This window comes from Triticum aestivum, chromosome 7B (genome assembly GCF_018294505.1).
Source record: "Triticum aestivum cultivar Chinese Spring chromosome 7B, IWGSC CS RefSeq v2.1, whole genome shotgun sequence".
Classification (NCBI taxonomy): Eukaryota; Viridiplantae; Streptophyta; class Magnoliopsida; order Poales; family Poaceae; genus Triticum; species Triticum aestivum.
This window is the reverse complement of record NC_057813.1, coordinates 486,937,011-486,964,555: the sequence shown is the minus strand read 5'-3', so window position 1 is coordinate 486,964,555 and position 27,545 is coordinate 486,937,011. Positions and strand designations below refer to the sequence as shown.

At 42.9% G+C, this 27,545-nt stretch overlaps 1 protein-coding gene across 1 annotated transcript; it reads right to left on the bottom strand.

The window, feature by feature from the left end:
• Positions 1-7,161: 7,161 nt before the first annotated feature.
• On the bottom strand, positions 7,162-17,855 carry LOC123156061 (histone deacetylase 1). The gene is made up of 7 exons (XM_044574225.1): positions 17,167-17,855; positions 16,621-17,061; positions 13,478-13,708; positions 10,974-11,065; positions 10,820-10,886; positions 7,900-7,980; positions 7,162-7,763 (listed from the first exon to the last, which is right to left on the bottom strand). Exons 1-7 carry the CDS (start codon positions 17,704-17,706, stop codon positions 7,656-7,658), a joined length of 1,560 nt encoding a protein of 519 aa, XP_044430160.1. The 5' UTR covers positions 17,707-17,855; the 3' UTR covers positions 7,162-7,655.
• Positions 17,856-27,545: the final 9,690 nt, after the last annotated feature.

Sequence of the window (27,545 nt, the reverse complement as noted above, 5' to 3'; positions counted from 1 at the left end):
TTGAAGATTTCTCCATGGTGGACAGGATTTTTGTTGGGATATCACAATATCTCTTATATTATTAATGCATCTATATACTTGGTAAAGGGTGGAAGGCTCGGCCTTATGCCTGGTGTTTTGTTTCACTCTTGCTGCCCTAGTTTCCGTCATACCGGTGTTATGTTCCCGGATTTTGCGTTCCTTACGCGGTCAGGTGATTTATGGGACCCCCTTGACAGTTCGCTTTGAATAAAACTCCGCCAGCAAGGCCCAACATTGGTTTTACCATTTGCCTCACCACCACCTACTTTTCCCTTGGGAGTCGCGCTCTCGAGGGTCATCTTTATTATAGCCCCCCGGGCCAGTGCTTGTCTAAGTGTTGGTCCGAACCAGAGCCACTTGCAGCGCCACCTCGGGGAAACTCAAGGTCTGGTTTTAGTTGTACGTAGTGTTCATCCAGTGTTGCCCTGAGAACGAGATATGTGCAGCTCCTATTGGGATTGTCGGCGCATCGGGCGGTCTTGCTGGTCTTGTTTTACCATTGTCGAAATGTCTTGTAAACCGGGATTCCGAGTCTGATCGGGTCTTCCTGGGAGAAGGTATATCCTTCGTTGATCGCGAGAGCTTATCATGGGCTAAGTTGGGACACCCCTGCAGGGTATAATCTTTCGAAAGCCGTGCCTGCGGTTATAGGCAGATGGGAATTTGTTAATGTCCGGTTGTAGATAACTTGACACCAGATCGGAATTAAAACGCATCAACCGTGTGTGTAGCCGTGATGGTCTCTTTTCGGCGGAGTCCGGGAAGTGAACACGATTTCTGGGTTATGCTTGACGTATGTAGGAGTTCAGGATCACTTCTTGATCATTGCTAGCTTCACGACCGTTCCGCTTGCTCTCTTCTCGCTCTTATTTGCGTATGTTAGCCACCATATCATGCTTAGTCGCTGCTGCAACCTCACCACTTTACCCCTTCCTTTCCCTTTAAGCTTTGCTAGTCTTGATACCCATGGTAATGGGATTGCTGAGTCCTCGTGGCTCATAGATTACTACAACAACAGTTGCAGGTACAGGTTGTGCGATGATCATGACGCGAGAGCGATGCTTGCTTGCGTTGAGTTCTTCTTATGCTTCTTCGATCAGGGGATAGGTTCCAGGTCGGCAGCCTGGGCTAGCAGGGTGGATGTCGTTTGAGTTTCTGTTTGTGGTACATCCGTAGTTGGATGTTGCTCTTTTGTATTGTAATGTTGTATTCGGGTGGCATTGTATGCCTTATGTATGTATCCCCATCTATTATGTAATATTGATGTAATGATATCCACCTTGCAAAAGCGTTTCAATATGCGGTTCTATCCTTGGTGGGACCTTTGAGTTCCTTTTGGATAGGGTCTCATATTGGGTGTGATAGCTCGTTAATCAACAGATAGTCATGGTTTCCTGACTATGGACATTGGATGTCATTGATAACGAGATCACATCATTAGGAGAATGATGTGATGGACAAGACCCAATCCTAAGCATAGCACAAGATCGTGTAGTTCGTTTGCTAGAGCTTTTCCAATGTCAAGTATCTTTTCCTTAGACCATGAGATCGTGTAACTCCCGGATACCGTAGGAGTGCTTTGGGTGTACCAAACATCACAACGTAACTGGGTGACTATAAAGGTATACTACAGGTATCTCCGAAAGTGTCTGTTGGGTTGACACGGATTGAGACTGGGATTTGTCACTCCGTATGACGGAGAGGTATCTTTGGGCCCACTCGGTAATGCATCATCATAATGAGCTCAAAGTGACCAAGTGTCTGGTCACGGGATCATGCATTACGGTACGAGTAAAGTGACTTGCCGGTAACGAGATTGAACGAGGTATTGGGATACCGACGATCGAATCTCGGGCAAGTAACATACCGATTGACAAAGGGAATTGTATACGGGGTTGCTTGAATCCTCGACATCGTGGTTCATCCGATGAGATCATCGAGGAGCATGTGGGAGCCAACATGGGTATCCAGATCCCGCTGTTGGTTATTGGCCGGAGAGCCGTCTCGGTCATGTCTACGTGTCTCCCGAACTCGTAGGGTCTACACACTTAAGGTTCGGTGACGCTAGGGTTGTAGAGATATTAGTATGCAGCAAACCGAAAGTTGTTCGGAGTTCCGGATGAGATCCCGGACGTTACGAGGAGTTCCGAAATGGTCCGAAGCTAAAGAATTATATATGGGAAGTCGAGTTTCGGCCATCGGGAATGTTTCGGGGGTCACCGGTATTGTACCAGGACCACCGGAAGGGTCCTGGGGGTCCATCGGGTGGGGCTACCTATCCCGGAGGGCCCCATGGGCTGAAGTGGGAGGGGAACCAGCCCCTGGTGAGCTGGTGCGCCCCCCCTTGCGCCCCCCCCCTGCGCCTAGGGTTGGGAACCCTAGGGGAGGGGGCGCCTCCACTTGCCTTGGGGGGCAAGGCACCCCCCTTGGCCGCCGCCTCCCCTGGGAGATCCCATCTCCTAGGGCCGGCGCCCCCCTGGGGACCCTATATATAGAGGGGGGGAGGACAGCCGCACCCTTGCACTTGGCGCCTTCCTTCCCCCTTGCTACACCTCTCCCTCCCGCAGACGCTTGGCGAAGCCTTGCCGGGATCCCTGCTGCATCCACCACCACGCCGTCGTGCTGCTGGATCTTCATCAACCTCTCCTTCCCCCTTGCTGGATCAAGAAGGGGGAGAATTCATGCTGACCGTACGTGTGTTGAACGTGGAGGTGCCGTCCGTTCGGCGCTAGGATCTCCGGTGATTTGGATCACGATGAGTACGACTCCCTCAACCCCGTTCTCTTGAATGCTTCCGTTCGCGATCTACAAGGGTATGTAGATGCACTCCCCTCTCACGTTGCTAGATGGACTCATAGATTGATCTTGGTGAACGTAGGAAAAATTTTATTTTATGCAACGTTCCCCAACTCTCTCTCTCTCTCTCTCTCTCTCTCTCTCTCTCTCTCTCTCTGTGTGTGTGTGTGTGTGTGTGGTGTGTGAACTTTTGTGTTCTCTGTTGCTTGGGCGGTTTGCTTTATATATGAAACGGGGTGAAAGCCTTTTTCGGTAAAATCCACGACCCAACCCACTTATGTCTTGTGTTGGTTGTAACCAAAGGTTGCACTACAGACTATAATCTACAAAAAAATAACCTAGTTTCAACTGTAAAAATAGCAAGTGGGTCCTATCATCTTTTTTCGGGTGAAAACTTTTGATCCATTCATCAAACATCATGGCAACAAAAAGAACACTCGAAGTAACAAAAACTACACCCAGATCCATAGGCCACCTAGTGACAACTACAATCACTCGGGCTAGATGAAGGCGTGCCACCGTCACCACCCCTCCCTCACCGGAGCAGGGAAAACCTTGTTGTAGTAGACAGTAGGGAAGTCGTCGTGCTAACGCACCAGAACAACAATCGTCATTGATGAAGAGAAGTGTAGATCACAAGCATCGAACTTGCAAATAAATGAATACCAGATTCATACAAATCCACCAAAGACAAACAGTAACTGAACCCCGCTAGATCCATCGGGGATAGACCTCCACACGCCCTCGGACGACGCTAGATGCACCCCGGGGCGGTGGCTAGCCGGAGAGAACCTTATTCCATCTTCAGGGAGCCGCCACCTCCTCGCCTTTCTAAGCAAGGCAAAACCCTAAACAAACTCAAAAGCAAGATAAAACCCTAAAAAACTGAAAAACACACCTAAAGCGAAGCAGGAGCCCTCCCACCGAGAAGGGTAGGGATCCACTGTGCCTCCACGGCCCTAAGGCCACATAAGGCGAGGCAGGTCAGCACCAGCAGGAGGCATGGAAACCCTAGTTTCTCTATTCGCTCGTGGGGTGCTACTATCTTTTGATCATAATATTTATAGCTTAGCAAACAAAATCATTTTTCATTTTTTTCCAAAATTGTGAAGGCAAAAGGTCATAGATATAGACTAAGAAAACAAAAGTGCACAAGTGAATATTGGTAAAAGAATGCAATCATTTCCTCTATGTACTTACTCTGACCATAGTTTAAAAGAGTGGTGACCAAACTGATGAGTTTCTCGGTTTAGGTTTATGTCGGTCGAACCACCGTCACTTGTTCACATCTAGTTTTTTAGGCTACAAACATACATTGTATACTAATATAGTAGTAAACAAATGTCAAATAGTTTTTCTTGCCAATTCTTTTTGTCTGGTGGCAGCACAGTCTACACACCTTAATAAGTCGTCAACATTGTTTATCCCGGCATTTTCTGGTTCGGCTGCCACTCCTGTACAGTTTTTTAACTATGGATGTGATGTAAAAATCTTGTTTACATTAGCTTACTGTAATTTACTATAGCTCCTACAATTGATTATATTTCCTCAACATGGATATTACTTTATTTTTTAACCAAATTTTAAATGTATATTTATCAACATATTTTTTTTGTACCCTTGATTTTTTATATAAAAACTTATAGATATGGATTTTCAGCAAATTACTACATTTAGAGCTACTAGTTAATGTATAATGATATTATATCCTATGTCAGAAAATTATGGGTTCAACACATGGCATCAGTTATATAGGCTTACGCATTATCAGTTATATAGGCTTACTCATACCATCCAGGCCCATGCCCCATCTCAGTGACGATCTTAAGTAGGCCCAACCCAAATACTAGGCCATAATTGTCATGGGTGCTGCGCGTGCATAGCACACCGGGAGCTATGTCTCGCTTATTGTGAGATCTAGCTCCGTCTTGCCTTTGGCGCTCGCTGTTGTGTCCTTTTAATAGGCCAACCCAGTGAAGTAGTTTTGGAAAGGTTTTGTGCACCGGTTTGTGGAACCTTCATCGGTTCTGAGAAGGTTTCATGCGGTTTCTTTCCTTTTTCTATGTTTTCCTTTATGGTTTTTCTTTTACTTTTTTTCCTATACTTTTTAATTTTTTTGTCCTTTTTACTTATTTCAAATACATGCCAACTTCTTAATACATGTTGCATTTTTCATATGCATTGAACATTTTTTGATACACGTTGAAAATTTTCTTACATTATTTAAACTTTTAAAAAATGTCACGAAATGTTTTTGAATGATACTAAATATTTGTCTAAAATTACGCAAATATTTCTTTCACATTGTATAAACATTTATTTTACATTTGTATAGACAATTTAATGTCATGGACAATTTTTTAAATGCCACGAACATTTTTTAGTGGTACAGAATATTCTTAGCAGCAAGTAACAATGTTGTTGTTTTTTTCGGGGAAAGTAACAATGTTGTTGGTGCTTTCATAGATGTCTTCATGGTAGAAGCGCTGGCTCTTCGGTTTGGTTTAAATTTGGCAACATCTTTGGGGCTGCACTAAGTTAATCATCAACTTCGACAACATCTTTGGGCTGCACTAAGTTAATCATCAACTTCGACAACATTGATGTAATCTTAGCAATGGAAGACGGAGACAATACATCAGGATCATCGGCCGCCATTCGAGATGATTGCTTCCATATGGCTAGGGACTTCACTCATGTTCGGCATGAACACATTCACAGAGAAGCAAATGTTGTTGTTGATGACCTAGCTAGACTTTGTAAATTTTCTCCCCCAAATTCTTGGTTTGATGAGGCACCGGATGCCATCACTCCCTTGCTTGTAAGTGACGCTGTTTTGATTACTACTCCCTACGTGATCCATCCATAGTGGAATATCTAAAATGTCTTATATTTAGGAAGGGAGGGAGTAGCTAACAAAAGGGAGCGTTGAGAGGTTAAAAATACTTCATGGACATTTTTTAGTGTCAAGAACAAATTTTTGAAATGCGTGAACTCTTTTTAAAAATTGCATGAACAATTTTTCTACATTGCATGACTTTTTTAATGTGTGATGAATGCTTTTAAAAATTGAAATAAATATATTTTATAGAATATTTATTTAGAATATTTCGAAATATAAAGGAAAGCAAAAGATAATAAAAAAATGAACAATAAAAACCGAACAAAACGAAAGAAAAACACACATCTCGAAGATACTTGGCCGGCCCACTGGCAAAGCTGCTTTGAGGAGAGCGGTACTACTACCGCGAGACATAGACGCTCTCCCCTTCGTGGCATGGGAGCCCATATTCTACGCTCTGTGCGATGAATTGCGAAATCATTAGTTGAGGAGTAGTCATTGCAAAGATCATATCAACCTTTTCGGGTTGCGACAAGTGACGTGTTGCATGTGCGTCACTTATCGCAACCTAGGAGTTTTCCCTTTTTTCGTAGATTTATTTATTCAAAACGTTTTATCTCTTAAATCATGCATCCAAATCTCGAACCGCTTTCGCCGTTGGATTTCTCACGTCGAGATTTTCAAAATTAGATTTCATGTTGATAGGTACTGACAAAATTTTTCTTCACGAAAAAACCATACAAAAAAACCAAACTAGAAGCACGAGTTTTTTTCCCTTTCCGAAAGAGGCACGCCCGTGCCTCTCACGAAATCACAAATCATGCCTCTCACGAAAGCAAAACCATGACTCTCGCGGAAAGGAAAAAAGAAAGAGAAAACACATTTTCTTTTTTTCGTTTCCAAAGAGGCACGGCCGTGGCTAAAGCACAATCGTGCCTCTCGCGGAAGCAAAACCGTGACTCTCGCAAAAAAAAATTGTTTCTGAGAGGCACGGCCGTGACTCTCGCGGAAGCAAAACCTTGACTCTCGCGAGAGCACAACCGTGCCTCTTGCAGAAGCAAAACCGTGACTCTCGCAAAAAAAAAAGAAAAAACGCGTTTTTTTTCGTTTTCAAGAGGCACGGCCATGACTCTAGCTAAAGCACAACCGTGCCTCTCACGGAAGCAAAATCATGACTATCACGGTTGAGAGCGCAAGAAGTGACGCTGATTGTTACGAGGCTTCCGAAGAAGCACTCGTTAACTAGTTGCTCTTGATGAATTGTCTCTATAACGCTATATCATCACTTGCTCTACCCAAAAATGTTTAATACAGTACACTTATTTACTTTTACTTGTTTGATGTCAGAAATTGATCTCTGTTTGTGTTTCAAAGAACTTTTTACCTCCAACATGCAATATTTATTAATGGTAAATGTAATCTTCTCAACCTTGACCATTACAATATGAGAAGGCCACAGCTATTTCCTCCATTAGAATGTTATAAGGACAATGATGGCTCAATAAGAGATAATTCATCAATCGGCATGCATTGTGAATGCAATATTTTTCAATGGAAACACCGAAAACAACACAATAAGCAGTATTCCTCCTATAACCAACTAAAACACGACCCTTATGCAATGAGAAACCAGCTCCCACCAAAATGAAGCCTTCGCCTAGCTATATACTGCTAAGTCACATACGCCAAAATGTCTAGTCCCAGAAGCATTTGATTGGAATGTATTGCATTACTAACTCAATTGCTCTACAGGCCCGGGATTTAAATTAGTGCTAGAAATGGCATTGACGAATCAACTATCATTTGTGTCAAAGTCACGAATATAGTGCGCAAAGCTTTACCAGCTCTGGCACACATACCATCTTGGATTCTGGTAGCTAACTTGTTGGTGCAGTACATTGTTTGAACTATGGCTTCAGCTTACATACTGTCCTGGCTCGACCAATGGAGTCAATGGGCTGCACAGATGCATCAGTTGCTACGTTGAGGTGGGTGATCATGGTTTCTGATGCAATGCTTGTTGTTCCTGTAATTTGTTTGATCTCTCTGGTTCAGCCCTGACAACAGCTGGCTCGTCTATGGCCATCGAACTTGCATCAACAGGCTACAGATGGCAATCAGCAGAAAAAAGCAGTTGTGGTTAGAGTGTGATCTAGGAAAAAATGCGGTATAGGACAGTAGCATGTGCAATGTGCATGTGTTCTTCCAATACCAAGTTCACATAACAAAAGAAAACTTACAGGGTTTTGTTTTGAGGAACCAACTCCATCAGCCACAGGTTCTGTGCCCCTCGCTTGTTCCGAAGCTACTCTGTTACCATCCTGCAGCATACCAATAAAAGATTGCAAACAAATTAAATGATACAGTATCTATAAAACCCTTGTAGGCTAATACATGAACAATGATCTATTACAGTAGGGCCAACAAGCAGGGGCACTTGATGTAAGATAGACAGTACATGAGTTTCACATGCTGACCCATAGAAATACACTGTACATGGCGGTCGCATAATTGCCATTTTTCATAGAGGAAATGATCCTTTCCTCAGTCCACAAATATATGTCCTTTTAGTCATGGCCACAAGAAATAAGGAATGGCTTGAAATTACAACCATGCCCTTCTCCTGCTCCTAGGTTCTCTAATTATTATCTCAAACCCCATGTTCTCTCTTAAGGAGCATTAGGAAGGGAAGGCATTCAGTTGAGAGTAATAAGCATGGGGGTATATATAATAGGAAGAATGGAAAGAGACGTGCCTAGAAATTGTAAAAGCAGCCAATATTTGTGGACAAATAAGATGGTAGGAACACCCTACATTCTAGACAGAGTACTTGTCATACAGCATTACAATTGCAACTAGTTCCATTATAAGGTGCAAGAGCATGCATGAGAACATTTGAGAAAATTAACATGCCACAAACGTTGGTCACCTAAAGCATCACACCAGAAATTACTGGTCCTATATAGCCATATAACATTAGTAAGGGATCCACATATCGCCATAGGCCCAAGCACAAGTCTACACGGCATCAGCAAGTAAGCAAGTGGCTAAGGCTTAGAGGTAAGCCTCTATCTCTTTATGTTAGTATTTGATTTGTTTCCTTTGAACTCTTGGGGATGGACTTGATATCCACAATCTTTTTTCCGCGCCTCGTAGTTTGCTTAGGTCTCACGCCAATGCTTTCTATCAAGAACCATGTATGATGGCTATATGCCTACCTCCTAGTTCACTAATCACTATCATCAAGCAGAAACTACGTGCCTGCCTCCTAATTCACTATCAATGAGGTAGATACTACTAACTCCCCTCTCTCCTATTTTCTTTATCTCCTACACAAAACCACTTTGGTGCAATCAGCACCCTATCCACACGGCAGAAGGTGCCAAGGTCCTGGACCACAACCTCTTGTAGATCACCTGTACAACGGTTTTAAAGGTAGTAAGGCGGGGCTCCCAATCCCACTTGAATTTTTAAGCACATAAAGTAAGGCTGTGCATTTGACAGTCTAGGAATACAACGATCATCACAAACACTACAAAAGAAATTTTAAAATATTGACAGGCACTTTTGATGTAGCACATAACGGCCCCATGGCCCATCTAATCCTGTGACCTAATTCCCAGAACCCTCCCTTCTCCCTCGCCCCAACCACTCCTTTTTTTCCTCGCCACAGCAGCAGAACAGATCGGATAAGGCGGAAGCGGGAACAAAGAGGGATTTGGGTTGGGTTGGGGGGGCGTTGCCGAGCACCGGGAGCAGCCCGATGTGGCAAAGGCACCTTAGACTGAAGCAACATCTTAAAAATCAAACCTAAGATCAAAACCCACAAGCCCAAAACCCTAAAGTACGTGCCGCCTAATACAGCGAGATCGAGCCTCTGTAGGGTGGCTAGATGGAGCAGGTTTTAGTGCCAGCAGTCCAACCACCTGCGTTTGAGGCTCAGCCTCCCACATTGCTGGGTAATCACCTTTCTTCTTTAAAAGGTGCCACCAAGGACTAGTCTTGGTTGTCGGGAAAAAATTGGCACTCTAATCAGCCTTACAGATATGGATTTGCATTAATAACGATTTTCCATAGAACGCTAACATAACTAAACACCGTAATCAATATACAGTCACAACATTATAGGGTTTTAATTCACTTAGGCTCTGTTCGGCAGACGTCCACTCCCCGCTTTCCAACTCCCAGCTCTATCCAGAAACGGAGCGCACGGAGCGGCACTTTTCCAACTCCAAAAAAATGGCCTACAAGCCACTCCGCTCCGCTGTGGGAGAGGCACGAAGCCAACGCATTCGGCGCACTCCACAGCTACTCCAGCCGCTCCAGGAGCTGAGCTGCGGAGCGGACGCTTGCCGAACAGGCACTTATACTATTCTAGTTACTAATTTTAATTTGACATATTAGACACATAGCTTCCTAAGATTCAGAAATACCCAGGTAACCAAAATTAAAATTCCAAATGCTGGACATTTGGACAATGTATCAACTCTCCTTGGATGTCTTTTATAGCCGCCAACCATAATAATGTTTCTGGAAAAGGGCATAATGTAATTCTTTAAAAAATGCCACCAAGGGCTAGTCCTGGTGGTCAAGTTCTTTTTCCACTCTAATACAGCCTTACAAATATGATTTTCGTTACTAACACTTCATACAACACTAACATGAGTAAATATTGTGAGCAATATATAATCACAATATTATAGGGATTTAATTCACTTCAAGTATTTGAATTACTAATTCTTAGTTTGACATATTGGACAATAGCTTCTTCAGATTCAGAAGTGCCTAAGCAACCATGATTAAAATTCCAAATGTTGGACAATGCATCAACTCTCCATGGATGTCTTTTACAGACGCCGACTATATAACATGTTTCTGGTAAAAGGCATGATATATTGCCATTCTGCAAAAGATAGACACCAACTTGTACACAAACTCTTCCTACTCATTTATCAGTCCAATGCAGTTGGAGCTTCTCAACCTCTCTCCAACTGTTTGCCAGTTAAAATAAAAAGGATAAATAGCAGCATGCAATTATATAAAATAAGTATTGCTGCTTAGATGTCTGCAAGAATGCGTTATGTACCAAAGCAATTGTAATTTTATGCATATACTGAGTATTATTGAATCAGTATACGAGTTAAAATAGAAGTGAAGTACCTGATCTGCTGTCACCTCAGTTTCAGTAGATTCTCTCTTAACTCTGGCACTTTGAGTACTGCTTCTCCTACAGGAGAAAATGGCATGCATCAGAACCCATGGTATTGCTATAAATAATCACCTGAACGACTAAGGAACCAAATAAAAAGAACACCTTTCAGAGTCCTCCAGAGGCTTGGCATCATCCATTTCCACATCGGAGTCAGCATGATGCCTTTCATCGGGATTCTCTTGATCTTCATCTTGCTGTACCCAACACAAATGCAACTTAGCCAATATACGATGACTGCTAGCCATGCTGCTTCCGAAACTACAACTACAGTCAATGAGCATTAATGATCACATCTAGAGCTAATACCAAAATATCAATATCATGCACGGTGGCACATAGCTCAACCTCAAGTCAACGTGGTCCCATGGTAGCAAGACAAATACAATAGACCCTAGAAATGAACCCATTGGTCTTGGCCCAACCGAACAAATGAACAGAAGAAAAACAGTCATAAATATCTGACAAGATATATCCAACTTGCCATGTTTTATAAGTTGATTTAAACATTACAGATATAATTAGCAGCAGTATACATGACAATTAATTCAAAGATGGTCAACCTTAACAAAAGAACAAACTACATAAATGATGTTCATACTTATAACACCTAAAAGCATGAGTTGGCTGCATGAAATGGGCAAAGAATTTTCTAAAACTAGCTAATTGCCCGTGTGTTGCAATGGGCACGTACTCTAGTGGTTCAACTCAATCTTGTCCGACATATACCTTAAATCAATTTTGGTAACATTTAATTTGATGGGAGTATGGGTAGGGAAAGGCAAGGAAAATTATGATTTAGTAGAGATTTTGGTAAGATTGATTAGATTTGATTGAATTAATGCAGGAGGAAGTTTTGGGAAAGTATCGATTTGGTTTATATTACTCCAAGTTAATATATTTATGTTGGTTTTTATTTTGTGCGGCAACGGTTGGCGTTACCCAAAAAAACAAAGGGGGGAAGGGGACGTGGGAGATAAAAAACAGGTAGGAGGTGGAGGCTGACACAACCAACTCCCCTTTAATAGTAGAGATAAATTAATCAAATGGGCACAAACTTACTATTTCCAGAAAAATGGCTCAGAGACATAATATGCACAGCAAGTAAAGTAGACAAGGACGATCTGCAAATCCCTACTTCCAGTATTCATGCAGGGCAGACTGAATGCATGAGAGGGCAAGGATTGGCGTCCAAATGGTAATTTGACCATTTTCGAACCGAAAAAGGCCATCTACTAGCTTTTGTCAATCCCTATACTTATATTTAGAAAAAGAAGTCCATGTTACCCCCTCATTATTCGTGGTGCTCAAAACTATTCATCGCGGAACCTAGGCTCCTAGACTATTGGTGACTGGTGGTGGACCAATTAATCCCCTAGAGCAGTTTTGGAAGGTGGTTCTGAAAATAAATGGTGGTACTGCCACATGGGCTACCATGTCACTAGATTGTGTCCACGTGGCTCGCTTCTCATATTCTTCTTCCTCCACCTTTTTTCTCTCTCCCATATGAATCCCAATCCCAATTTCCTCATCTTTTGCAGCATCCAAAACCTCTTCTCCCACATAGCACTTCTGTGGCTATTGTCTTTGTAGCTTGCCGCATCCAAGCACCTCCTCGTCTACATGGACACAACTGTCACTAGACCACTCACGACACCACAGCCTGAGCCACTACCAGTCCCCACAACTCGCTGTTGCCAGAGTGTTACCACTATCTTGTTTCACTTTGCCACGTCACCACTCTGTTGGAGGGCACATGCTTCCTATATGGTTCTTAATTTTGTATGTGATTTGCTGGGTGCGTGTATGATACACCTTGCAGGGATCCCAAACAAAGCTCATGTTTACAGAGAAGGTGTTTACAGGGATGCATTTCCTTCCACTTACTCGTTCATAAACTGTCTTCGGAAAATAATTACTTTTCTTGAGTAATGATTGATCGGACAGCTCGAGTTGGGATATGGTTATTTGAATGAACTGTTCCCATGCCATTTGAGTGTACTAATTAGGCTCCTTTGGATCTGTTCTGCACATCACCCGCGTGTACAAACGCAGGTCTCAAGGGGAAGGAGCCAACACGACAAAAGGATTGATGGGGGCGCAACTGGGAAGAGGTGACCAAACGGGCTTGGGGCACAACGGCTACATGGCAAAGCAGGGGAGGACATCGCGGGGAGAAGTTGATGGGTGGAGAGAGTGTCTTAAGGAGGAAGAAGGTGAGGTGGCTTCCACGCATGCGAAACCAGGTATATGTCTTCCATGTTATACCACATATGAAAACAACCGCCGGGCAAAATGATCTGGAATAAGATGTTTAGGGAGTTAGTGGGACAAAGACTAGTTCAGGGGGGTAGGTGAACCTACCCAATAGTTTGAGGGGGGTAAAGTGGCGTTTTCCCCTTATATTTATAGAAATTTCACATCTGTGCTTCTTGCAGTTTCCAGTAGGATAATTAGCACTTAAGCAGAACAAAAGTCAACATTCACTCTCAACACAAATGGTCACACTGTCAGAGTGTCATTCTAGATCAAGGGTGTGGAAGCCATTACTATTGACTATTGTATCTGATGTATGCCAGAAAAAAGAAATTTGTTACTCGAAAGATCACCTCTGGTTGCTCGGCCTCAGGAGGTCGCTCTTGAAACTGGACACTAGGAGCATGCCGGAGTTTTGTAAGATTTTCGAGAAGTCTTGATCTTATATCATCCAATTGCCGGTGTGTGTTTTTGTTCTCCATATTACTTGGTGCAACATGAAGAGTATAATCTGGGCCAAAATACTCATAATACTCATTTAACGGCATCTTGTCAGTTAGCTCATGACCAAGTGCAACTCCTGTCTGCTCAACAAAAGGGCAAAAAAGGAACATCAGTAATTAAATTGGTGAAAACTGAATTAGCATATATGCAGAAAAAGCAATAGAACCCCCCAAACACTTAAATACATCTCTGTTGATCACAAGTTGTACTATATTACTTTAAAATTTTCCTAAATAAATAATCAAATGTACATAGACAGATAAGTAAAAACGGAAGGAGTTCATCTTTAAAGAAATAAGCATTATATGTGCCATGCATTACAAAAATAGGAACCTATTTATTATTGAACAGTAAATAAAAATAGTACTAGTGTAAGAAATGACATTACAAGCATATTTTAAAATCAGGAATTACTAAACCAATACAAGACGGTAGATATAGTCTGGTGGTTGAGCATGGCGATTCTACAGAGTTTCATGATTTCAACCAACATTTTTACACTGTTACATCCAAAAATGCATGGTCTATACCTTATTTCTATTACTCTATATACTATTGATATAAATGAATTTCGTTTGCGTTAATCCTATCAAGCCCTGTCAGTGGTAGTGTAGTACTCCCTCCGTTCCTCAATATAAGGTGTATTATTTTTCCAAAAAGTCAAACTTCTCTAAGTTTGACCAAGTTTATAGACAAAAATACCAATATCTAGAATACCAAATCATTATCACTAGATTCATCTCGAACTATATTTTTACATTTTATATATTTAGTATTATAAATCTTTACATATTTTGCTGTAAAGTTGGTCAAACATAGACAAGAGTTGACTTTTTGAAAAACTAATACACCTTATATTTAGGAACGGAGGGAGTATATCCGGCCACTGGCATCCTAAATCTCGGGCTCTATCACCTGTAGTCTACAAAACGTGAGAAAGTAGTAGCAATTAATGTTTTATTATTTCGGACAAAACTATCATGGCTCCTGGAAACATAAAAAGAACCTATTGCAGAAACAATTCAACTTTGCACTATGCAGTACAGTTTACAATTTTAAAATTATGTTATTTTAAGTATTTGAAATAGCATGATTTACATTTAAAAATATGAAAAGCAGATTTTATATGGCAGCATGTTGAGGAACCAAAACAACAACAGAGCCACTGCAGCACACAGTTCAAGGCATGTTTGGTTGCCTTCCACACTGACAAACTGGCACACTACCACACTTATGTGCCCCAAGTGTGGCAAGGTACAGTTTTATTGGCGGCCAAATTGATCACCAACACTAGTGGCAAAAGTTGGCTACCAAATGTGTCTATGAAAACCAACAGGTACGATAAAAGGCTATGAAAGTGTGGAACGCCATATCTGTGGCTGACTGGCTGCAACCAAACACTTGCCGAACTTGTCCGCCTAACATTTGGCAAGGTGTGGCTGCAAACCAATCAAAAATGTGTTCTGCAAAAAATGAACGTGTGATCCAAAACCAAGAAACGCCATTACATGTAGGAATAGGGTGGCGTAACCACAAATCAGACTGTGTGCTTTAGGCAGATGGAAGCAGTAGTATGTCCTAACAATTTCTTGAGAGTGATATATGACAGAATGCTCTAGGCCATGTTAGGAAGAGTAGTGTATTATTTTTGTAAAGTTTCACAATAGTTCAAATTTGACATAAAGACCAAAACCTCTCCATGAAATACCATTATTCCCAACAGTCACTTTCAAAAAAGTACAGGTGTAGAAGACACGAGCTTATAGTTTTCCCTTTTCAAAGAATCAGAGACCTACATCATATACACGTACGTACTGAAAGAAAGATTTGCGGATACAATGATTACGTACGTGAAGAGGCATAAGACATTTCTTAGCTTAACAACAGTTGCTACGGACATTCACATATTAACAAAATAGCGACATACTTTCAAGAGAGGTGGGTCTGGGTAACATGACATTCTTTATGTAAGTGATCATGAATGTCACTTCACTTTGCCAAACCAGTGTGCCCGTGTTGAATCACGTGCATGGTATGCATACTGTTTGTGCTATTGAGGATGCTAGAATAACTTTCTTATTTTACACAATCAGATGCTAGTACAAATACAACCTATTGGCATGCAACTCCCTATTGTGAACAGCATGTTGACTTGTTGAGGGAGCAAAACGACGACAGTCACTGCAGCATATAACTGAAACATAGGTACTTGTCCTACGAAAAGAAGGCATGATGCAAAGCAAATAAATAATAATAGTTGAGGGTGAGGGTGTTGTGGTGACAAGATGTACAGTTCTTGCTAGCTATGTCCCATCATTTCTTGAAACGAAAACATGATGGAAAGCTTTATGGGTTTAAACAAAGGGTAAAACCCATTAAGTTGACAGTTTTGTATTTTCACGGGGCAGAAAACACAATATGCATACCTGCCTCCACAACAAAGAACTACAGCATCAACACATATGTACTGTACAGAAGCTTTATGGATCTGATTATGTGAAGCGACATATACACTTCTTAGCATAACAGTGAATATGTGTGTGGAAATTCCATTTGAAACAGTATGTCATGGTAGATATACACACAGTGAATTTCCATTTGAAACTATGTGTCATGGTAGATACACACAGTGCCAATTCACATTCACTCCATTTTTTTCATAATTTATTTACGACTTTTAGGATTTTCTCCCATTGCTTTGGAGCACTAGTAGCATAAGTAGACGAGAACTCGAGAAGTAAGTTTGTATAAAATGATATTTTCCCAGAACTACTCATAAATGTTAAGCCACTTTGGCAAGCCGGTGTGTCCGTGATAGATCATATACATGGCTAGGTGCTGGTGCTACAGAATAAAAAATTTATTTCACGCAATCGGATATTCTAAATGCCATTAATTGGAAAGAAAAAAAAACACTGGAATAGGTAGAATAATGCACAACAGAAGCTCTACAAAGATGTGTTTTTAGATGAAAATTCCCTTTTATATATACCTCATAGCACCAACATCGTGCAACGTTTCTTATGGTATAACCACCACCACCAAGCAGCAACACCGGAACATTGAAGGACCTCATGAATCTCACGCACTCCGCGTGCCCCTTAATGGATAGGTTGAAGCAGCCCAACCGGTCACCCGATAAGGAATCTGCTCCACACTGTAGCACCACCGCACCAGGGCGGAAAATCTCCATAACCTTACCCATGATCGGCTTGAACAACGATTGATAGCTCTCGTCGTCGATGCCGTCATCCAATGGGACATTCAGGGAGTAATACTTCCCCTTGGAGTGCCCAACGTCACGAATGTCTCCTGTCCCTGGGAAATAATCCCCAAACTTGTGGAATGAGACAGTCATCACCCTGTCCGTGGTGTAAAACGCCTCCTCCACGCCGTCCCCATGGTGGATATCGATATCCACATACAGAACACGCTGTGAACGCGAATTATTAATTAACATGTTAAGAGAACACAATTTTGCAAAATTGAGGGGAACAAGGGTGGTAGATTAGATAACAGGGCATGGCACGGCACATACCTGGTGGTATTTGAGGAGCTCGAGGATGGCGAGGACGATGTTGTTGACGTAGCAGAAGCCGGAGGCCTCGCACTTCTTGGCGTGGTGGAGGCCGCCGGCCCAGTTGATTGCGATGTCGTGGCCGTGGTTGAGCTTGACGGCGCCCCCGACGGAGCCGCCAGCGTAGGTCTGGCAGAAGCTGTAGAGGCCGTCGAAGACGGGGCAGTCCTCGCCGACGTTGAAGCGCTTGAGCGCGCGGATCTGGTCCTGCTGCGTCTCCGGGGTGACGGAGCGGAGGAAGGAGACGTAGTCGTCGGCGTGGAAGCGGCAGAGGTCGCGGTCGCGGGCGGGGTGCGGCTTGAGCACCTGCATCTCGTCGAGGAGGCCGTAGTGGGCGAGCAGGGCGTGGGTCATGCGGATGCGGTGCGGCTTCATCGGGTGGCCCTGCCCGTAGTAGTAGTTGCCCACCTCCGCGTCGTAGAAGTAGCAGACGCGGCGCTTCGAGCCGTCCGCGCCGGTGGTGGGCAGCGAGTTGCCGCCGCCGCCGGCCGAGATGTCCATCGCGGGGGCAGCGGAGGGGAGGCGCCTTCTCTCCTCCGCGTATTTGCGCTTGCCTCTGTGTTTGGGTTTCGGTATCTCGGTTCTCGGCGGCGTTTGAGTTGGGAAAATGGGGAGGGCCGAGGGCGACGAGGGGATTTGGGGGAGGGTCGGAGACGGGAGAAAGGTTTTCGATTCGGCTGTTCTTCGGCCTGTACGAGCCGTTGGATCGCGGATAGGTTCAGCAAGCCGCTCGGTTGTGCGACCAATCTCTGCCCGCTCCGGTGCTGCTTGACCGGTCCTCGTCATCCCTTGCCTGGCCGGAGAGAGAGTTTTGCAAAAATTGGACGTATATAAGATGTGATTCTCATCACTATAAAAATATGATAAATAATATTTTAACAAATGCTTTATGTAGGATTATTGGATAGCTTGCAGTGTTAATATTTACCGGTTGATAAACTTGATTTAACGCTAAGGACAACATTGAGAAACAATTTGCTAGTAATTTGTTTGAATGTACGCACACTGAAAAAAAGATCTAGATTTAGCCAGAGTGCACAAACCATACTTAAGTAATGCCTATTATGTAGACTTTAAATGTATAGTTTGATCATGACTATTCAAACTATCAAATCTGCCCTAACACTGCTATCAATCATATTAGAATGAAACTAGGACCGGAAAAACAGTATCAGAACTACACAATGGGACAACAATTTCTGATGTACAGATTATCGAGAAAAAGAGCCCATCAAGCATGTTACTTTCGAGCATTCCATCCCATCCGCCTCTAGGAAGAATTTATTCTCTCATGAATGCATCCGTGAGCTAGAACACATCATTACAACTCAGAAGGCACACGTAAAAAGGAAAGTGGTAGGTTTGAGCAAGACCTAAATGTAGTGCTTTTTTGCCCAAATATACAAAATTGAAGACCCCAAGAAAGCAGCTACTAGAGATTGAAGATGTCAAATGGACCGGCACAAGAAAACCAATGTCTTTGGGAAAAGGCAAAAACATATGGATCCAATGCTTAGTGGCCTGATAAAGAATCATCAACATAATTTTCCTTTGTCTTCTTTATAATGTTTGATACTATGTCTCATAGTTCTCGTTGTAATTTTCGGGTTTCCGTTTGAATGAAAGATCTATTGACTATGTTTGAATTCTCATATTCCATGGATTTAGAAATTGAATCTATTTTTTCCTACATTTTCAAATTAAATTCAAAGTTGGTAGAAAAATGTCATAATATATAAATTGTAGCTTTTTTCTACTTGGACGGTAATTGTGACCGAAATGCAGGTCCTCACCCTTGTGTGGTCCCACGTGTAAACAATCACGTTAGTATCTTTCGGGCCCATATGTCGGTACCATTGACCCATCAAAACCGGTGCCCAACTTATTACTGAGGCCATCATCAGTGATGAAACCACATCCGGACCCACATGGAAACAGCCACGTCAGCATCCGTTGGGGCCATTTGTGAGAATCTTTTACCGTCCAAACCGGTGAACCTATTACTAATGACAGATTGTCGTCACCAAAAATAACCTTAGATGGCAAATCGGTGTATGATAGGTGACAGTTTGGGTCACCACCGAAAATGGCCATTCGTGACACAATCGGGTTCTTCACCTAAGACACGGTCTTAGGTGATAGAAAAAGTAGTATTGTGAAGATTTTATCTTTTGTGACGACGCTTCAGTGATGGCCAAAAATCGTACCAGACCATTTTCGATGACGAAAACCGGTTTTATGTGACACAATGAACCATCACAAAAACCTCGCTTTGTAGTGGGTATAAATAGACCATTGGGCATCGGAGGAAAGCCAAAGGGGGCACGGGCTATAGGTAGCCCCCTAAGACCCCCTAGTCCTAGGGTGCCTAGGCACTCGGGTGACCCCCTGCTGCAGGATATTGGAAATATGCCCTAGAGGCAATAATAAATTAGTTATTATTATTATATTTCTTTGTTCATGATAATCGTTTATTATCCATGCTATAATTGTATTGATAGGAAACTCAGATACATGTGTGGGTACATAGACAACACCATGTCCCTAGTAAGCCTCTAGTTGACTAGCTCATTGATCAATAGATGGTTACGGTTTCCTGACCATGGACATTGGATGTCGTTGATAACGGGATCACATAATTAGGAGAATGATGTGATGGACAAGACCCAATCCTAAGCCTAGCACAAAGATCGTGTAGTTCGTATGCTAGAGCTTTTCTAATGTCAAGTATCATTTCCTTAGACCATGAGATTGTGCAACTCCCGTATACCGTAGGAATGCTTTGGGTGTACCAAACGTCACAACGTAACTGGGTGGCTATAAAGGTGCACTACGGGTATCTCCGAAAGTGTCTGTTGAGTTGGCACGAATCGAGATTGGGATTTGTCACTCCGTGTAACGGAGATATCTCTGGGCCCACTCGGTAGGACATCATCATAATGTGCACAATGTGACCAAGGGGTTGATCACGGGATGATGTGTTACGGAACGAGTAAAGAGACTTGCCGGTAATGAGATTGAACAAGGTATCGGGATACCGACGATCGTATCTCGGGCAAGTACAATACCGCTAGACAAAGGGAATTGTATACGGGATCGATTGAGTCCTTGACATCGTGGTTCATCCAATGAGATCATCGTGGAACATGTGGGAGCCAACATGGGTATCCAGATCCCGTTGTTGGTTATTGATCGGAGAACATCTTGGTCATGTCTGCATGGTTCCCGAACCCGTAGGGTCTACACACTTAAGGTTCGATGACGCTAGGGTTATAAAGGAAGTTTGTATGTGGTTACCGAATGTTGTTCGGAGTCCCGGATGAGATCCCGGACGTCACGAGGAGTTCCGGAATGGTCCGGAGGTAAAGATTTATATATGGAAAGTTGTTGTTCGGGTTCTGGGAAAAGTTCGGGTTTTTTCGGTATAGTACCGGGAAGCTTCCAGAAGGTTCCGGAGGATTCCGGAGGGGTCCGGAAGTCCCGAAAATGTTCCACCACGTCCAATACAGCAGCATGGGCTGTAAGGGGCGCCCTAGCCTTAATGGGCCAGGGGCACCAGCCCCCCCAAGGCCCATGCGCATGGGAGAGGGGAACCCCTAAAGGGGAGGGCCTCCACTTGACTTGGGAGGCACTCCTCCCCCCTTGGCCGCCGCCCCCAACCCTAGATGGGATCTAAGGGGGCCGCCCCCCTCTCTCCCACCTATAAATAGTGGAGGGGTGGGAGGGCAGCCGCACCCCAAGTTCTGGCGCAGCCCTCCCCCTCTCCCAAAGTACTCCTCCTCTCCCGCGGTGCTTGGCGAAGCCCTGCAGGATTGCCACGCTCCTCCTCCACCACCACGCCGTCGTGCTGCTACTGGACGGAGTCTTCCCCAACCTCTCCCTATCTCCTTGCTGGATCAAGGCATGGGAGACGTTACCGGGCTGCATGTGTGTTGAACGCGGAGGTGTCGTCCGTTCGGCACTAGGATCATCGGTGATTTGGATCATGACGAGTACGACTCCATCAACCCCATTCACTTGAACGCTTTCGCTTAGCAATCTACAAGGGTATGTAGATGCACTCTCCTTCCCCTCGTTGCTAGTCTCTCCATAGATAGATCTTGGTGACTTGTAGGAAAATTTTGAATTTCTGCTACGTTCTCCAACAGTGGCATCATGAGCTAGGTCTATTGCGTAGATTCTTTGCACGAGTAGAACACAAAGTAGTTGTGGGTGTTGATTTTGTTCAATATGTTTACCGTTACTAGTCCAATCTTGTTTCGACGGTATTGTGGGATGAAGCGGCCTGGACCGACCCTACACGTACACTTACATGAGACAGGTTCCACCGACTGACATGCACTTGGTGCATAAGGTGGCTAGCGGGTGCCAGTCTCTCCCACTTTAGTCGGAACGGATTCGATGAAAAGGGTCCTTATGAAGCGTAAATAGCAATTGGCATATCACATTGTGATTTTGCGTAGGTAAGAAACATTCTTGCTAGAAACCCATAGCAGCCACGTAAAACATGCAAACAACAATTAGAGGACGTCTAACTTGTTTTTGCAGGGTATGCTATGTGATGTGATATGGCCAAGAAGAATGTGATGAATGATATGTGATGTATGAGATTGATCATGTTCTTGTAATAGGAATCACGACTTGCATGTCGATGAGTATGACAACCGGCAGGGGCCATAGGAGTTGTCTTAATTTATTGTATGACCTGCGTGTCATTAAACAACGCCATGTAATTACTTTACTTTATTGCTAACCGGTAGCCATAGTAGTAGAAGTAATAGTTGGCGAGACAACTTCATGAAGACACGATGATGGAGATCATGATGATGGAGATCATGGTGTCATGCCGGTGACGATGATGATCATGGAGCCCCGAAGATGGAGATCAAAAGGAGCAAAATGATATTGGCCATATCATGTCACTATTTGATTGCATGTGATGTTTATCATGTTTATGCATCTTATTTGCTTAGAACGACGGTAGTAAATAAGATGATCCCTCATTAAAATTTCAAGAAAGTGTTCCCCCTAACTATGCACCGTTGCGAAAGTTTGTTGTTTCGAAGCACCACGTGATCATCGGGTGTGATAGATTCTAACGTTCACATACAACGGGTGTAAGCCAGATTTACACATGCGAAACACTTAGGTTGACTTGACGAGCCTAGCATGTAAAGACATGGTCTCGGAACACAAGATACTGAAAGGTCGAGCATGAGTCGTATAGTAGATACGATCAACATGAAGATGTTCACCGATGATGACTAGTCTGTATCACGGGATGATCGGACACGGCCTAGTTGACTCGGATCATGTAATCACTTAGATGACTAGAGGGATGTCTATCTGAGTGGGAGTTCATAAGATGAACTTAATTATCCTGAACATAGTCAAAAGGTTTTTGCAAATTATGTCGTAGCTCGCGCTTTAGTTCTACTGTTTTAGATATGTTCCTAGAGAAAATTTAGTTGAAAGTTGATAGTAGCAATTATGCGGACTGGGTCCGTAAACTGAGGATTGTCCTCATTGCTGCGTAGAAGGCTTATGTCCTTAATGCACCGCTCGGTGTGCTGAACCTCGAACGTCGTCTGTGGATGTTGCGAACATTTGACATACACGTTTTGATAACTACGTGATAGTTCAGTAATGTTAAACGGTTTAGAATTGAGGCACCGAAGACAATTTCGAAACGTCACGGAACATATGAGATGTTTCGAGGGCTGAAATTGGGATTTCAGGCTCGTGCCCACGTCAAGAGGTATAAGACCTCCGACGAGTTTCTTAGCCTACAAACTAAGGGAGAAAAGCTCAATCGTTGAGCTTGTACTCAGATTGTCTGGGTACAACAATCACTTGAATCGAGTGGGACTTAATCTTCCAGATGAGATAGTGATGTTTCTCCAAAGTCATTGCCACCAAGCTACTAGAGCTTCGTGATGAACTATAACATATCAGGGATAGATATGATGGTCCTTGAAATATTCACGATGTTTGACACCGCGAAAGTAGAAACCAAGAAGGAGCATCAATTGTTGATGGTTGGTGAAACCACTAGTTTCAAGAAGGGCAAGGGCAAGAAGGGATACTTCATGAAACGGGAAATCAGCTGGTGCTCTAGTGAAGAAACCCAAGGTTGAACCCAAACCCGAGACTAAGTGCTTCTGTAATAAGGGGAACGGTCACTGGAGCAGAATTACCCTAGATACTTGGTAGATAAGAAGGCAGGCAAGGTCGACAGAAGTATATTGGATATACATTATATTAATGTGTACTCTACTAGTACTCCTAGTAGCACCATGGTAATAGATACCGGTTCGGTTGCTAAGTGTTAGTAACTCGAAATAAAAGGCTACGGAATAAACGGAGACTAGCTAAAGGCGAGGTGACGATATGTGTTGGAAGTATTTCCAAGGTTGATGTGATCAAGCATCGCACGCTCCCTCTACCATCGAGATTGGTGTTAAACCTAAATAATTGTTATTTGGTGTTTGCGTTGAGCATAAACATGATTGGATTATGTCTATCGCAATACGGTTATTCATTTAAGGAGAATAATCGTTACTCTGTTTATTTGAATAATACCTTCAATGGTCTTGCACCTAAAATGAATGGTTTATTGAATCTCGATCGTAATGATACACATGTTCATGCCAAAAGATATAAGATAGTAATGATAGTACCACCTACTTGTGGCACTGCCATGTAAGTCATATTGGTGTAAAATGCATGAAGAAGCTTCATGTTGATGGATCTTTGGACTCACTCGTTTTTGAAAAGTTTGAGACATGCGAACCATGTCTATTGGTATGGACGCATGAAGAAACTCCATGCAGATGGATCGTTTGGACTCACTTGATTTTGAATCACTTGAGACATGCAAATCATACCACATGGGCAAGATGACTGAAAGCCTCATTTTTAGTAAAATGGAACAAGAAAGCAACTTGTTGGAAGTAATACATTTTGATGTGTGCAGTCCAATGAGTGCTGAGGCACGCAGTGGATATCGTTATGTTCTTACTTCACGGATGATTTGAGTAGATACTGAGTATATTTACTTGATGAAACACAAGTCTGAATTATTGAAAGGTTCAAGTAATTTCAGAGTGAAGTTGAAGGTCATCGTGACAAGAGGATAAAATGTCTATGATATGATCATAGAGATGAGTATCTGAGTTATGAGCTTTGGCACGCAATTAAGACATTGTGGAAATTGTTTCACAATTAGTACCGCCTGGAACACCATAGTGTGATGGTGTGTCCGAACATCATAGTTGCACCCTATTGGATATATATGGTGCGTACCATGATGTCTCTTATCAAATTACCACTATCGTTCATGGGTTAGGCATTAGAGACAACCGCACTCACTTAAATAGGGCACCATGTAATTCCATTGAGACGACACCGTTTGAACTATGGTTTGGAGAAACCTAAGTTGTCGTTTCTTAAAAGTTTGGGGTTGCGACGCTTATGTGAAAAAGTTTCAGGTTGATGAGCTCGAACCCAAAGCGGATAAAAATGCATCTTCATAGGACACCCAAAACAGTTGGGTATACCTCCTATCTCAGATCCGGAAGCAAAAGTAATTGTTTCTAGAAACGGGTCCTTTCTCGAGGAAAAGTTTCTCTCGAAAGAATTGAGTGGGAGGATGATGGAGACTTGATGAGGTTATTGAACCATCACTTCAACCAGTGTCTAGCAGGGCACAGGAAGTTGTTCATGTGGCACCTACACCAATTGAAGTGGAAGCTGATGATAGTGATCATGATGCTTCAGATTAAGTCACTACCGGACCTCGTAGGTCGACAAGGACGCATACTACTTCAAAGTGGTACGCAATCCTGTCTTAGAGGTCATGTTGCTAGACAACAATGAACCTACGAGCTATGGAGAAGCGATGGTGGGCCCGGATTCCGACGAATGGCTCGAGGCCATGAAATCCGAGAAAGGATCCATGACTTTGGAAGAAATACTTGATGGTCGTAAGGCCGTTGGGTACAGATGGATTTTAAAAGGAAGACAGACAATGATGGTAAGTATCACCATTAAGAAAGCTCAACTTGTCGTTAAGTTTTCCGACAAGTTCAAGGAGTTGACTACGATGAGACTTTCTCACTCGTAGCGATGCTAAGAGTATGTTGGGATTATGTTAGCAATTACTGCATGATTTATGAAATCCTGCAGATAGGATGTCAAATCATTGTTTCCTCGATGATATCCTTGAGGAAAGGTTGTATGTGATACAACCAAAAGGTTTTGTCAATCCTGAAGAATGCTAACAAATATGCAAAGCTCCAGCAATCCTTCTAAGGACTGGAGTAAGCATCTCGGAGTTGGAATGTACGCTTTGATGAGATGATCAAAGATTTTGGGTTTATACAAAGTTTATGAGAAACTTGTATTTCCAAAGAAGTGAGTGGGAGCACTATAGAATTTCTGATAAGTATATGTTGTAAACATATTGTTGATCAGAAATGATGTAGAATTTCTAGAAAGCATATAGGGTTATTTGAAAAGTGTTTTTCAATGGAAAACCTGGATTAGGCTACTTGAACAATAAGCATCAAGATCTATTAGATAGATCAGAATGCTTAATAATACTTTCAAATGAGCATATACCTTGACATGATCTTGAAGGTGTTCAAGATGGATCAGTCAAAGAAGGAGTTCTTGCATGAGTTGTGAGGTATGAAGTTAAGACTTAAAGCTCGACCACGGCAGAAGAGAGAGAAAGGATGAAGGTCGTCCCCTATGCTTCAGACGTAGGCTCTATAGTATGCTATGCTGTGTACCGCACCAGAAGTGTGCCTTGCCATGAGTCAGTCAAGGGATACAAGAATGATCCAGGAATGGATCATTGGACAGCGGTCAAAATTGTCCTTGGAGTAAATAAGGACACGTTTCTCGATTATGGAGGTGATAAAGAGTTCGGCGTAAAGGGTTACGTCGATGCAAGCTTTAACACCTATCCAAATGACTCTGAGTAGCAAACCGGATACGTATAGTGGAGCAACCATTTGGAATAGCTCCAAGTGGAGCGTGGAAGCAGCATTTACAATATGACCTAGAGATTTGCCAAGTACATATGGATCTGAATGTTGCAGAACCGTTGACTAAAACCTCTCTCACAAGCAAAACATGATCAAACCCCAGAACTCATTGAGTCTTAATCACATGATGATGTGAACTAGTTTAGTGACACTAGTAAACTCTTTGGATGTTGGTCACATGGTGATGTGACATGTCAATGTTAATCACATGGCGATGTGAACTAGATTATTGACTCTAGTGCAAGTGGGAGACTGTTGGAAATATGCCCTAGAGGCAATAATAAATTAGTTATTATTATTATATTTCTTTGTTCATGATAATCGTTTATTATCCATGCTATAATTGTATTGATAGGAAACTCAGATACATGTGTGGGTACATAGACAACACCATGTCCCTAGTAAGCCTCTAGTTGACTAGCTCGTTGATCAATAGATGGTTACGGTTTCCTAACCATGGACATTGGATGTCGTTGATAATGGGATCACATCATTAGGAGAATGATGTGATGGATAAGACCCAATCCTAAGCCTAGCACAAAGATCGTGTAGTTCGTATGCTAGAGCTTTTCTAATGTCAAGTATCATTTCCTTAGACCATGAGATTGTGCAACTCCCGGATACCGTAGGAATGCTTGGGGTGTACCAAACGTCACAACATAACTGGGTGGCTATAAAGGTGCACTACGGGTATCTCCGAAAGTGTCTGTTGGGTTGGCACGAATCGAGACTGGGATTTGTCACTCCGTGTAATGGAGAGGTATCTCTGGGCCCACTCGGTAGGACATCATCATAATGTGCACAATGTGACCAAGGGGTTGATCACGGGATGATGTGTTATAGAACGAGTAAAGAGACTTGCCGGTAACGAGATTGAACAAGCTATCGGGATACCGATGATCGAATCTCGGGCAAGTACAATACTGCTAGACAAAGGGAATTGTATACGGGATCGATTGAGTCCTTGGCATCGTGGTTCATCCGATGAGCTCATCATGGAACATGTGGGAGACAACATGGGTATCCACATCCCTCTGTTGGTTATTGACCGGAGAACGTCTCGGTCATGTCTGCATGGTTCCCGAACCCGTAGGGTCTACACACTTAAGGTTCGATGACGCTAGGGTTATAAAGGAAGTTTGTATGTGGTTACTGAATGTTGTTCGGAGTCCCGGATGAGATTCCGGACGTCACGAGGAGTTCCGGAATGGTCCGAAGGTAAAGATTTATATATGGAAAGTTGTTGTTCGGGTTCCGAGAAAAGTTCGGGTTTTTTCGTTATTGTAC